General features: G+C 47.2%; 1 protein-coding gene across 11 annotated transcripts in view; it reads right to left on the bottom strand.

Moving 5' to 3' along the window:
* Window positions 1-6,279: 6,279 nt before the first annotated feature.
* The window catches only part of SAMD4A (sterile alpha motif domain containing 4A), a 221,379-nt gene continuing 213,730 nt past the window's right edge, over window positions 6,280-13,928 (bottom strand). For 9 of the 11 annotated variants that reach the window (XM_030562944.1, XM_030562936.1, XM_030562941.1 and 6 more), the window contains 2 exons: window positions 12,166-12,258; window positions 6,280-11,007 (listed from right to left, as the gene is read on the bottom strand). In XM_030562944.1, coding sequence (XP_030418804.1) covers window positions 10,979-11,007; window positions 12,166-12,258 — 122 coding nt within the window. In that variant the 3' untranslated portion in view covers window positions 6,280-10,978. The remainder of the gene's footprint in view (window positions 11,008-12,165; window positions 12,259-13,928) is intronic. The other 2 variants (XM_030562940.1, XM_030562943.1) reach the window with 1 other exon arrangement.

Below are 13,928 nucleotides of genomic sequence, written 5' to 3'. Positions count from 1 at the left end.
CTCTGTAGCTAAGGTTTGAAGCAGGTTGGTGGAATAGCCTAGAGGAAGCCTGCACTCCCCAGCCGGTGTAGAAATGGTTCTGTGTCTGACCAGGAGACCTCACTGCCAGGGATGGGAAACTGGCACCTTTCCAGAGTGCTAAATTCACCCTGAAATGAGTAGCTATGGAACGGATGGTGTAGCAAGCTGCTGAGAAACGGGGCAGTTACTCTTAATAACTTCCTTAAAACAACTCAAGTAGCACCAGCCGACTGTGTTTTTACTTCCCAGCCAGCCAGTTAATGTAGCTGAGAAATTTTCTCCCTGATTTCTATCCGACTTCATTCCTAAAGGCTCACTGAGAGCAATTGCCATTTGCCGGTCCCTTCACAAGGGATGGCTAATGAATTAACAAGGGAGAACAAAACAGCCTGTTTGCTACAGCTGAGCTCTGCACGCTGTCTAAGACAGACATTGGCTTTCTTGGCAAGGTGTTAGAAGGAACACAGTGTAATTATTACCAGCGTACAGTCAATGTGGTGACTGAAAGCGCTAGAGTTTCCAGCAGTGCTAGTGAAACAGCATCAAAAGCATTTGGGCCTCCACGTATTAGCGACTGACTGATGTGGTGGGAAAGAGGAGAGTGGAAAACATGGAACCAGGACCCAAGACGCAGCAGGTAGCTAAGACATTCAAGCTCCGGGAGGCTATCTGAGCAATATTTGTTATCAGGAGCCCGGCGAAGATGGTTCCCAGGGATATGGATACCTCTTTTCTAATGCTTTCAATGTGCCAGCCTTACCTGCCTGATCTTTAATGTCTGTAGTGTAGCTAGAGATACACTGTCTGTGAGAGAGATTTTAATAAAGATGCGACCCCCTCCAGGATGGGGGCTGGTGCCACTCTGTGCCTGGTGCTTTGAGAGCAATTCAGAAAGCGGCAGGACCAGAGGTAATGCGCAGGCAGAATCAGAGCGTGCTGCTTGCTAGTGTGCCAGGCAGAGAGCGCGATCTTAGCGGAAAATTAGAGAGAAGCGAAATGTGGGTGTCTCTCTCTCTCTCTGGCATGAGCTGGTCGGTCTCTCTCAGAAGGGAGATGGACATTGTAGTCCCAGCCAGCAGGCAGATCTGAGGTAGAGTCACTGAACACAGGCGCCCAAGTCTCAGGGGGTAGCAAGATGCACTTGGCTGCAGGAAGGCCAGGAACAATCTCACGTTGTGGGGCGACACACTCTGCAGAGACGATGCAGTTTTCCTGCTCGGGGTATATGCCTGCCACATTCCCATCAAGCACAGCGGTGATTCAGGAGGGATGGACACATAGCAGTGGCTTGTTTCGAAGGGGAAGGGGAGTATCCCCTCCCTGTAGCTGGGCGTGTCTCAATCCCAGTTTTACAGAGGCACAGGTGGGCCCGGCTCCCTAGGCCAAGGTCCTGGTTGGGTGCAGCTGGTGTGAGGGAGCTCCCTTGCTCAGAGGCTATGGAGGGGTCTTCAGCCCTGCATGGCAGAAGGCTGGGGCATGTATCTCCTGGTTTGCATCACTGGTTGCACCAATCTGTGGCTAGTAAACGCTTTACAAACCATTCAATATTTGCCCTGGCCCAGGAGTGCCCAGCTGAGCCCAGCCAGAGACGCTCTTCACACTGCAGTACAGCCTCATTCATCCCACGAAAAGCTCTTTTCGCCTCTGTCTCCACAATCACTCAGCTGCCTGCGGGCATCTCTGTGACCAGACAGCAAGCAGCTGGTCACAAGAACTGTCCACTAGAGGGACCAGGTTGCAGAACAGCAACAGGATTTGCAAACACAGGCTGCTCCTAACAAAAGGTCTTTTGTAGTGTTCTAGACAAGGCCTCGGGGATCGCGCAGTGAACCAGAGCTCCGTGGGACTCAGCCTATGAACCTGCAGAACAGAGTCCAGCAATTGCTAAGGCACATGGGCCATTCCTCCCGGAGAGGCCAGAAGCAGCGTAAAACCTGTACGACATACCCAGGTGCTGGTGCACTGCTGGCCAGAGGGGAGCACTCCCTCTCACCCACCCGCATTGGCTAATCCTCGCCGACCAGTGAGGGGCTATTCACTCTGGCCTTTCCAGGGCACTTTGTAAGGGAGAGGGCTCTTTGCTTAGAATAAATGCAGACAGCCAGCAACTGACTGCAGCGCACCGGAGCTAAGTGTGCAACAGGGTCAGGGCATGAGGCCTACAGAGTGTGTGGTTGTGTGTGAGACAGAGACCTGCGTATGCCCGTCTGTATGCATCCCCCATGCCCACGTGCAAGGCTGCCCCAACTCTGGCCTAGCGAGGGGTTGCAGCAGAGCCCTTTGGAACGAAGCAGTTACAAAAACAATAGGCCAAGTTCACCCCTGTTGTAAACTCCTTCTCCCTTAGGGGCATTACCCCGGGATGACTCTGATCCCAGGGTTTAGTGTAACTAGGGACACCTCGCCAAATGAAAAGCAGCGCTCATCAAAGGGCACTGAGCCACTGCAGAGTTTCAATAACTGGCTCAGGGTCAGGTAGGGAGTAATGGGGGTGAGAAGATGAATGACTGATGTAGTGTGGGTGGTTCAGCCAGCCACCTTTTGAAGGTGCCCAGTTAAATTTCCAGCATGGCCCTTTGGTTAAAGGAATAAATGGAAAAACACCTCATTGCTGGGAGGCCTGCGGAGTGACTGACAGCCCCACCCACCCAGCCGCAGCAATGCTTCCCTTGGAGCTTTTCCACCTGCGTTGCACCAGCTTTCCATGGGGACGGCTTTTCCCCCCCCGCCGCCCCTGCCATTTTAAATTAGTGCAACAAACACGTGCTTTGCAAGCCAAACGGCAGCTGTGGCTCCATGGGAAGGGGAATTGTTTAAGGAAGATACGGGCCTTGAGGCTGGGTTTAGGTAGGAGTTTCGGAGTGGGTGACAACTATCATGGCCTTCACTGCTGGCTAAGGTAGGTCCTGACACTGTGCTGCTTACTCTGGGAGATGGCCCATGGCATTTAATGAGCGTGTGATCTCCCATCCCCTGCTCCCTTCACTTACTGGGGCAAAGTTTACCTCCCCACTGTGGCCTCTGTGGTGGGGGGTCTCGGCACCGCAGAACTGCACTGGTGCCATGCAGAATGGGAGGAAATTGGCATTCTGCAGCCCCAGCACATTGCAGAGCTGGGCACTACTTGTGTGTGTGTGTTGGGGGGGGGGCAAGGACAGCCTCCATCTCTGGGCCATTCTCCATCTCTGGGCTTATTAAGGGTACACTGCAGGTGTGTCCATGAGCCTGCTAAAATTTTGCCCAACTCTCCTCATTGCCTCTCAGGAAACCCCACCATCCCAACCAGCAGCCACCTCCCATCCCACGAGCCCTCTACATCCTCTTCCTCCACTGCAATCTGACACATATTGTTGCAGCGCCATTCAGGTTTGGCAGGGCCAAAAAGTTGTCCTGCCCTGGCCTAGGTGCCTCCTTTCACCCAGCTGAGGCAGCTCGGCGGCCACTGCCCTGGGACTAGGATGTTAGACACCTAGGGGAGGCTGACAGCGCGTCCCAGCTCAGAGCCATGTCACACCGGCTCTGGGCTGGGGGGTGTGGTCCAAGGGGCATTACTAACCCTTGCTAAGGCCGTCTAACCCGCTTGTGTTTCCATGCTGCAGACCCTGTGGCCAGTAATGGGCGGGTGGCAGCTTTGCCACAGAAAGAACAGAGCTGCTCTTAGTGTGTTATGCAGCACGGCTCCCCTGGGGCACCCTCCTGTCAGGCAGCTGTGTCCCTCCCCACACACCCTGTGTTGCTGTGTTTGCTTTCCCACCCCCCCGAGGATCAGTCTTTGCTGCTGCGGCTTGGCCTTGCCGGGCCCCAGTGACAAGTGGTGAATGGCCCAGGTCATTTCCAAGCTGGGCTTGAGGAGATCTGGCAACCTAGTTCTGCCACCCATGCCCTGGGTGATATGGGGCACGTCCCACCTCCTTGGTGAGCCTCTGCTCCTTCACCAGTAAAAGGAGGCTACTGCTGCGCAGAGGTTTGGTGAGGGTTAATTCACTGGTGGGGGGATCACGTCCCCTCCCCACCTCAAAGCTATGGGTGGAGCAAATCCTTGGTGCACAATCCCTCCCCCCCCCCTGCATGGATGGGGAACGCAGTTACCAGACTCTGGACCCTGTAGCAATCCCTCCACTGGTCCCAGAAGCTGTGAGGGGCAGGACTGAGGGGGGCTGCATGTTGTTCATCCCCCCTCCTCCCCCACAGCCAGTGGAGTTTGCAGCCTCTGGGCTGCAGTATCTTTTCTGTGGAGGGGAGCCCTGTTTAAGGGGGGGAGCTGTGGCTAGAGGAAGTCAACAGCAGCTGTCCCCAATAGGGTGAAACTGCCAAGGCACAGAGTGGTTGGTGGTGCTAGGGGCACACGGCCTTATCTCTAGCTTTCCCCTGGGAGCTGCAGGGTTTGGGGCTGTGTCCTGCAGCCTTTCTGCAGGAGGCAGAGTCCCCCTGGAACAAACAGAGAGGAATCAGATGAGCAGCTCTTCATGGCGGTTTTTCCTCCTGAGCCACTTCTCATGGGTTTGACAGCAAAAGAAGGATCTCCCACTCACTGCGTGGAAGGCCCAGAAGAAATACAAGGTATCATGCCAATAAATTCCTTTCACACTTTGCCTGAGTCACGCCTTTGGACTCTCTCCCAAGCCCACAGACCTTTGTGGGTAGGTGACTAGCAGCGAGGTCATTCTCCTGATGGTCAAGCTGAGGCAATGAGATTAACCCATGAGCTCTCAAACGCTACTGCTGTTTTTCTACAGTTGTTCAGTGGCTAGAGGTGTTGCCAATTCTCACAGTTGAAATATCATCAGGCTCATGCTGTGATGTTCTGTTGAAAGCCCCAGGTCCGGGAGTAAAAGGTTTATGAAACAATCTCTATAGTGTGTCTACGCATGTGCTAAAGCACGTTTCACACCCTCGGGGTTGCAGAGAAAAGCTTAGAAATGTGCCTAGAATGCAGCCTGACGGTGCTAGTCGGACAACCAAGAAGCATCCCCTTTGTTTGTTTAAAAAAAACCCTAATGATTTTGAAGTCAAGCTGATGGTTTTTGGAAGCCTGACTCCTGATTTTTGAACACTTGGGGCTGGCAATACTGAGATTGGGACTTCAGGGGAGCAAATCCAGTGCTTTTGGGGAGTGTTACATTCACATGAAAAAGAGGTTTGTCCTATGTGAAGTTAATCTGCCTGTTCTTGTAATTTATGCAGTTTACCTGTTTGATGGATCACAGCCCATAGGGCTCTGCAAACACACTGCCCTCTAACACCATGACAAAAGCATGGCCTTACACTTTGTATCTGGACCTCTGCTCCTGCAGTCCTTACTTATGGGAACAGTCCCGCTGACTTTAGCGGGACTCTAAACTAAATTTACACTGGAGCAATTCATAGATTCCAAAGCCAGAATAGAGCACTGTGATCATCTAGGCTGACCTTCTCTATAGCCCAGGCTAGAGAACGTCCCAAAATAATCCCTAGAGCAGAGCTTTTAGAAAAACCTCCAATCTTGATTTAACAATTGTCAGTGATGGAGAACCCAGCACAACCCTTGGGTAAACCATTCCAATGGTTAATTACTCTCATCATTAAAAATATACCCTTGATTTCCAGATTAGATTTAGCATTTTCAAAATATACATAGAAGAGAAGCTCTGAGCGTCAGGCCAAGCTTTGCAATTATTTTAACTGCTTTGCTAAGAAGTTGGAAAAAATACAGAAAAAACAGTGGCTAGAGATCTGTCTTGTAGAAAGTGGTAGATCCAATGATGGTGCTACAGAAGACAGGGTTTATAGAAGAGCAGGATGGCTTGTAGACGCAGATTAACAGAACCAGAGGTTCCTGAGTTCTAATCCTGGCTCTGCTTTTCACTTCTTGTGTCTCCTTGGAAAAGTGGATACTGATTTGTGCCTCAGTTTGTCCATTTGCATATGGGATTACTACTTTCTGCACCTATCTCGCAAGGGATAGTTAGCTAAACATTTGTGCAATGCTTTGGAATTCATAAGCCCTAAAAGACCAGATTCTCAAAGGTATTTAGGTGCCTAACCAATGAAATCAATGGGAGCTAGGCACCTCAATACCTTAAACTGGGCCTAAACCGCAACCACGGGATTTTTACATAAATATAATAAAACTTTTCTACAAAACTCAACAGTTTTTCTTCATTCCTTTCAGCCACGATGCTGGCCTTAAAAAAAAAAGGGAAAAAGGAAAAAGAAACCAGATTTCACCCCCCAAACAAACAAACAAATAAAAAGACTACACACCCCACTGTTACAAAACCTTGTATTAATCATCTCCCTTCACTTTCAATATAATGTTGATATGAAATATAGCCATGATCCTAGTTACATGGGAGGAAATGAGTAATAAATACATTGTAGCAAGTTTAAATCACAAGGGTGTTTCACTGGTAACAACATTTGAAAACTGTACACTTGCAGAGAACAGCATCTTCAAACATTAGTATTTCTTTATATCAGGAAGCTTTTACATGTAACAAACATGCTATTTCCATATATGACAAATTTAAAAAATATGCATTGCTTGGCAACATTAACTAGGCAAAAATATTTCTTTGTGCACTAACTTTATACAGAAAAAACAGGACTAAATGCATGCATGTACAATAAGGAACTGCCAGAAGATGGCATGCAACGAAAGAAAGTCCAAAGCTTTTTAAAGTAAGCTTACGTTATGCATAAATACATAAGGGTTATATATTAATAAGGGAGGAAGTATTCTGTTTAACATTATTAACATTCCTGTTTTCTTCCTATTCCTCCCAGAGGAATACACATTCACCTTTAAGTAAAGATAAAGGAATACAAAAAATAAAACTCACTTTGCAAACTCTGATGACTTGTATAAAATCAACTTTAGTGTTATCATAACTGTGTGCAAATTATACTTCTGCAGGATCTACTTTTCATCAGGCACATTCAGAAAGCCTAAAATGGGTCCTGTTTCTGCACCCCGAGAGAGAAAGTTGACAACAGACATATTTTTAAGTGCTGACTAAAATCTGAGCTCCGGTTCTCAGTCCTATGTTCTTATATGTGTGGAACAGGGCCTGCATGATACTCGTTCTGCACCATGTGCATGTCCCTGATCTACTTGAACAAAGCAACAGTTCTGTGAAGGCCTGTTGGTGACTGGGGGAAAATTCCCGTACTTCCACCATCTGAGAAAAACAGGCTGATCCCCAGCTCAGGTACCTGCATTACTACTTAGACAAAGGGCTTGTCCGTGAAAGGGTCGGCTCATGGCACCTCAAAGGAAAAGCAGGGTTTCCTCAGTGTCATGAATACTTACTTGTCCCTTACCAGGAAGGTGGGAGGAAAGGGGCAGTTTAGCCCTAATTTGGGATGATTAGAAGGCTGTGTTCACTGCAAAAATGAGCCGTGTTTGATAACAGGGTGATATGTCAACATCCCACTCTCCACAGGTAAATGCTTGTGTCTAGCTGAAGTGGTCAAAGTGAGCCCCGTTGAGCACTCATTGCACAACACATCTTGCTGCTGTTCCTATTTGGCAAAGCATGTGCTTAACTTTAAACCCATGTGTAAGTCCCCTGGAAGTCAGCGGAACTTAAGCACTTGTTTAACAGATGTGCTTTCCAAGAAGGGGTGCCCTGTGGTGAATCTGCCAGGGGCCTGGCACACTTGGCTACTCTGCCAATCCTGTCCAGCTCATCAGGGCAATCCAATGGGTGGGGCAGCCAAGCTTGACCCGGGGGCAAAAGAGGTTCATTTCTGCAGTGTGAACACAGCCAAGGACACTTGGATAGACGGAATTTGTTAGCTTTGCAGTGCAGACAGCATCACCAAGCAGATAAAAGCTATTTTGTTTTCCTCGTTGGCCGTCATTCAGAAGTGAAACCTGAAGCAGCGAGAAACCATCAGCAGCGTTTCGTTCCTTGTATGTCTCAGCCTCTTGTGTGTGTCTGCCCCCTGCTGTTAATAACTGTAAGAAACCGCCAAGGATAAAAGCACCAATAAAACTTCATACATGATAATAGTGTAACAAACTACTGTCAATGGAAGAGATGCTTGCAGAGATGCCAAGTACACACCGCTTTAGTGAGAAAACAGAAAAAACCCATATTTATATGTAGTGAAATATTTCTTACTCTGAGATTTGAAATTACTTGATACTTGATTATAAAACAGTTGCATTTGGGGTAAAAGGGTAAATACAAAAAAGAAAGGCACTGCCGCTTTATTACTAAATATTTGACTTCACAGCCTTATGCATGCAACTGGTTTTTATAAATAAATTTATTTTATTCTAGAATTTGATTTTTCAATTGAGCTCTACACCTGCACTCAACACAGGCTTCAAAACGGAGCTGGGAAGGACTTCCAAAATGGAACCGAAGCTACTTTTTAATTAAAACAAAAAACAGCAAAACACAACAAAATCTATCATTAACCTATACACTCCCAATGGAAAATAAGCTTTTTGAAAAGAAAAGAAAAGAAAAGAAAAATTGAATTATGTGGTTGTTAATAACAGACATTATCATGGTTACCAGCCATAGCAAGTTAATAAGTAATATATCCAAAATAATATATCTAATAATCAGATAACCTCTGTTTCTATATTCAGCAAAGGAATAAATAGAATTTCAGATTTGTAAATACTTTGTCTTCCTTTCAAAATATTCATGCTAAGGTGATTGTGTTCACAAGTCATTTTCTGAAGCTGCACATTGTACATAGCTATGAATGCTCAAGATGCAACTCAGATTTGAATACCTTCTCATTTCCTATCCAAGCTGTGTAATACTGCAGTTCATTATCCTCTTCATTAACTTTGTTTTAAGCTCCTTCTAACACATTCCAAAGTCCCCTCCTATCGTCTTCCCTTATTACTCCACCAAATCATGCTCAGTTACATTGTATCATGCATTCTCGTAAACAGGAAACCAAGAAATATCAACTTTATGTCAATCAGCATGAAAAATTGCATTTTGGCACTTTTTGTTTTTATAAAGTTAAGTAAAAATGCTGCATCTAAATTGGATTTACAAACCTTATAGTACATGTAAGAACACCTCTTTGAAGCTGCAGTTTAGCCCTTAGTCCCTTTTAAAATAGTCACGTTGAATGTTTGGCACTGAAAATATTTGCTGCTTGGAGCAATTCCGTAACTACTTTCAGAGAATGTCAACCACCCAAACAACGTTAACCGACAGAACTGATTTCTGAAGTATTGTACAGATTCACATAGCCATGGTATGCACCAATATTACTTTTCTTTATATAATAAAGAAAAATTGCACGCACCAAATCATTTCTTACTTACACCAGGGTGAATCCGGATTAACTTCACTAAAGCCAATGGAGATGCACTGGGGTAAAATTGGTCTAAGTAAAAAAAAGAAAAAAAGGAAAAGAACCAGGCCCTCTGTGTGTCAAGCGAGCAATGGGGATTCAATAACCATGTGTTATTGAAATGTTAGGTGAAGATTCTGTTTTCATTTGGGTGTAAATCTGGAGTTAACCCACTGAATTTAGTGGAACAACTATGGATGTAGGCTGGTGTAAATGAGACTTGATTCTGGACTCAGATCTCAGTTTAAACACTTGCTGGTTCAAAGTTATATCAAATTCATGTATGAAATGAACCAGGGCCACCCTTAACTAAATTATAAAAAGCAAGGTGTGATAGTTACAGTTCTGGGATGACAGCAGCACAGAGATAGATGTGCATCCAAACGACTGGCTCTTAAATCTTTAATCCACCCACATGCTGACCTTCCTTCCCTTACATTTATTGTCCAGTTTAGCCTGCTTATTACTCTCTGGCCACATGCCCGCTCATTATCTGTCAGGACCAAGAAAAAGGCAGCAGTGTTTGTGAGCCAGTATAAACACTGAACAGAGCGTACTCATACTCATATTGAGAGCTGCAGTCCAGCACTGCTTACATTTTGCTGCTCTCCCGCATGGTCCCTTAGCACAGGAAGCCCATGCTTTCCTCTTTAATCCTTCTCTACCTCCTCACATCATCTTGTTACCTCCCAGGGCAAGAATAGGCCCAGCCCTCCACCCCCTGTAGTTTAGCTGGCAAACTGTAGCTAGTTCTGAAAATGATCAAGTCAGTCTGGGATGTAGTGGCAGGTCTGTAAATGCCACGATGCAGCATCTTTTAGGTATTCACATACACAAGACAAGAAACAAGAAACTGATCCTACTTGATCTCCATGCCCAATCACATATAGTCCCGCCCATTCCACGACATCCCTCCTCTCTTCTCTGATGTCCTCGCCATCCCAGCTGATAAGATGAAAACCCAAGGCCTGCCCCTAGAAGCACAGCTTGGTTGCTATGTAAAATGCAAACCTGCTGCTATTAACAGAAGTAAAACAAAAATATCCTTTACAACAGGAATATGAGACAAAGGCTTACCAGACATTTTTACACACTTATGTACCCTTTATATCTGCTCTTATGTAAACAATATACAAATTGAAATTTAGTTGTTTTAAATTTGGTTGAAAGGATGTTTGGTTGTTGTTGTTGGTTTTTATTTTCCTTTTTGACTGCACTGCAGCTCCAGTAGATGTTTGAGCTCCAGTGAAATACAAGAGTTGTAAACTTTGAACAATAAGTTACCCCCTTGTTTTTTGGTCACACATGTGATATTTGTTAATTTCCTCCTTCAGAAACAGGGTTTGCCTCGTGTTCTCCATCCTCCCCAGCTGGAGATTAACACCTCATTTATCAGCACTTTGCCTTTCCCCCACACTTTCCCTCTAGAGAGGATGTGTAATAAATGACAAAACAAAGTCCAATTCTAATGATATGTTCACAAGGACAATCTACACATTCACAAAATTAAAACGAGAGCAAGAGGAAAAAAGAGCGAATGCAAAATCTCTTTGAGAATCCTGTGCACGTCTGGAGACTGTTGCCACTGGACCTGCAGCAGTCATTCTCACGGCCAGCGCTGTCACCGGTACACGTTCATCTTCTATATCGTAGAGGTTCTATCAACGCCGTCTGAAAGATTTAAGTCATAATCAGAAGTAGCCACATGTCACTTTAAATTGCATTGCCTCAATATTACCATGATGGGCACGTTACAAATACCCAATTTAAATAAAACATAGCAGATTGGCCTGAATCCAATCGGTAGATCCAAATGTTGGGGAAATTCAGCTCTGGATCCAAACTTGGGGCTCGGATCCACCTACCTACCTTCCATATCTGTGTGCCAGGGCGCTGCCATGCCCTCTCTAGTTGTGAATATAATTTCTATGCTGGTATGCAGTAGGGGCTCAAATTTATCTTTACAATCTGCTCTGAGTAAGGCATGTGGAGTTCTGCTGCTCCAGGAGTAGCCAAGGGAATGCAGTGTGACTCAGAGTCACCATGCATGACCTGGTACCTCTTGCGCACCAGGAAGGAAGCAATTTGCTTCTGGTCTGTTGCCCCCCACCCCCATCTGGTGTGGGTCAGGGAACAGTGGCCATGCAGAGCTGTGCAGTGACCTACAATGTAGAGGGCCCATGCAAGTACTTATTAGCCCCTGGCTCCATGTACCAGAATATAGCAGAAGAGACGGTGTTGCCCTAAATTAATAGGCAAGGTTCAGAGTTGGAGGTGCACATCTCTTTATCCTGTGCACTCTGAGCAGGCAAAACTCCCCTTTATGGCAGCGTGAGAGGGACTGCAGGATGGGACCCAGTTCTAGGAGCGTTTGGAAATGCAGCCCTGCCCAGAGGAATGGCAGCTGCTGAATGGCCTGGGGTTTAGTTTGCTTTTAAAATGCAACAGAACTAGGACAAGGAAGTGAAAGGAACAATTAGAAATAGAGGCCAGTAATGTCACAGAGGAAGCTTTAATGCCATACCTGGGGCACGGACTCCATCTCATTTTGGTGGAAGCCAATGGAGCTCCCTCGACAAGTCACAGGGGCCAGGACTGAGGCGTCTGGAGCTAAATTCCCCTCGGTTCATTTCTGGCCTCCTCTTTCTAAGGCTTCCTGACAGCCTCCTGGTAACATACTGTTCCTGACTCTTTTCACCTGGGGCCCTATCCCATCACAGCCCGGGAGTCAGGATATCTAGAGACTCGGTGGTTGGGGACGAGGGGTTGGAGCAGAAAACTTCTCAGATAGGGGTGATGTCTCAGCAAGGCCTTAACGAGCCAACTGACCAGTCAGAAAGCGCTGAGAGGTGTGCGTGGGCTTATCATGCCTGCTCCCGCCAATGAAATCCACAGTGCCTATGACGCTCCATGCACAGCTCTCTACAAGGGGACGAAGTACGGAGAGAGAGAACAACAATGAAAAGCCTGGGTGAGGATTAACGCTGCAGAAGGGTTTTTAACTAGACACGAATTATGACAAATGCATTCAGGGTGCAAGCTTTTTACACAGATTCACTGTCTTTGAACACGTATTCGTTGACGTGGCTCCTCTGTGCTCAGTTGTGCACAGGCTTGTGAATGCATTAGGGTGGCTTTTAGAAACACAACAGCAGCCTTTGGGCTATGGAGAGGCTTCATCAGAGATAAAAACATTGTATTTCCAACCCTACCTGGAATTATGGATGTAGGCCAAAGATGGGCATGATCTGAAACATCAGATCAACCTGCCACTGCACCCCCACCCTTCAGACTTGGGGGCAGAGTGGATCCAAATTCAGTGGCTGGCTCATCTCTAGGATGGGCTGAGCCAAAACCTGGATCCAAACACCTGCAAGGCTCTGGGAAGTTCAGACGCTGTTCCTGGCCCCTCCCCGGCGTAGGCACAGTAAGATGGATAGCCCAGCTCGGATGTGCCCCTGTTCGGGGAGAACGACGTGAGTGGTAGGCTGTGGGGTGGCTCCTGCTGCAGCGCTGTGCCCAGTGCAGCCTGAGTGTCAGAGGTGGAGCAGAGTGATGCAAGGTGACCTAGAACGATGACCCTGGGAGAGCCCACCCCTGTTGAACATGGAGAAGGGTATCAGGCTGGTGCTGCGAATGGCAGAGACGCTCAGCCCAGAAAAGCGGCAGCTCCCCACTTCCCACCTTGCCCCAACGTCATCCCACATAATGCAACCCATTTAGCGCATGAGCGAGGCTTAGGAAGTACCTAGGAGAGCTGCCGTGATGGTCCGACTTCCAAGAGACACAGCAGCAGCTGGTGTCAAGACACTGGTTGTTTTGTTACAAGCTAGAGCTACGTGTAAGGGCAGCAGCCCTGCATGCCACAGCCCACCACGTTACTGCCTTTGGCAATCGTCGAGTGAGCTATTCCCAATGCAGGGCCCAGCACACTGCACTCCCTGTTCCCCTGCTCAGCTCCTCATGGAAACCGCCTCAGACACACACTTCAGTTCCTCCTCTTGGAATGGTAAGACTAAAACCAAACAGGTTTATTAAGCTCTGCTTTGTCTGTTTATTTAAAGCTATTTATAGCACTTTTCATGTAGAGAGGCCTGGGCCAAGGCAATGCGGGTCAAAACCCTAAGTGGCCTGGCCCCTCCCAGCCTGAGCATCTGCCTCTCTCCCCACAATATACTGCCAGGCGGGGGCTGCTGACAGGATCTTCTCCACCCTCAGATTCCCCGCTCCTCCCTGTCACAGGCCACGGATTTCTAGGCATGCTGCACAAACTCTTTGTGTGATGGGGTTGGAGGAGTGGTTTGAACAGTTGCGATTGGCTGACTTGATTCATTCTTTGTACATGGATCGTTTTTTCATAGCTGGGTGGACCTGCTTTGGGAGAGTCACGGCCAGTTCATTGCTAATGGCACCTGGAGCGTTGCGCAGGGATGTTTCGTTTTGTTATCTACATCGAAATAAAACAACTCACAAAACCTACGTGTGCTGTGATGCAATCAGATCTTCCTCTGGCTTTTGCCAGACCCTGACCCAGCTGAGACGTCCATCTTTTTGCTAAGCCGTTGGTTCTGGTACCTGCTGCGTCCGCCCAC

Source organism: Gopherus evgoodei, chromosome 4 (assembly GCF_007399415.2).
Source record: "Gopherus evgoodei ecotype Sinaloan lineage chromosome 4, rGopEvg1_v1.p, whole genome shotgun sequence".
Lineage (NCBI taxonomy): Eukaryota > Metazoa > Chordata > Testudines > Testudinidae > Gopherus > Gopherus evgoodei.
Note: the sequence above shows the minus strand (reverse complement) of the source record. Positions and strands in the feature narration are given on the sequence as shown.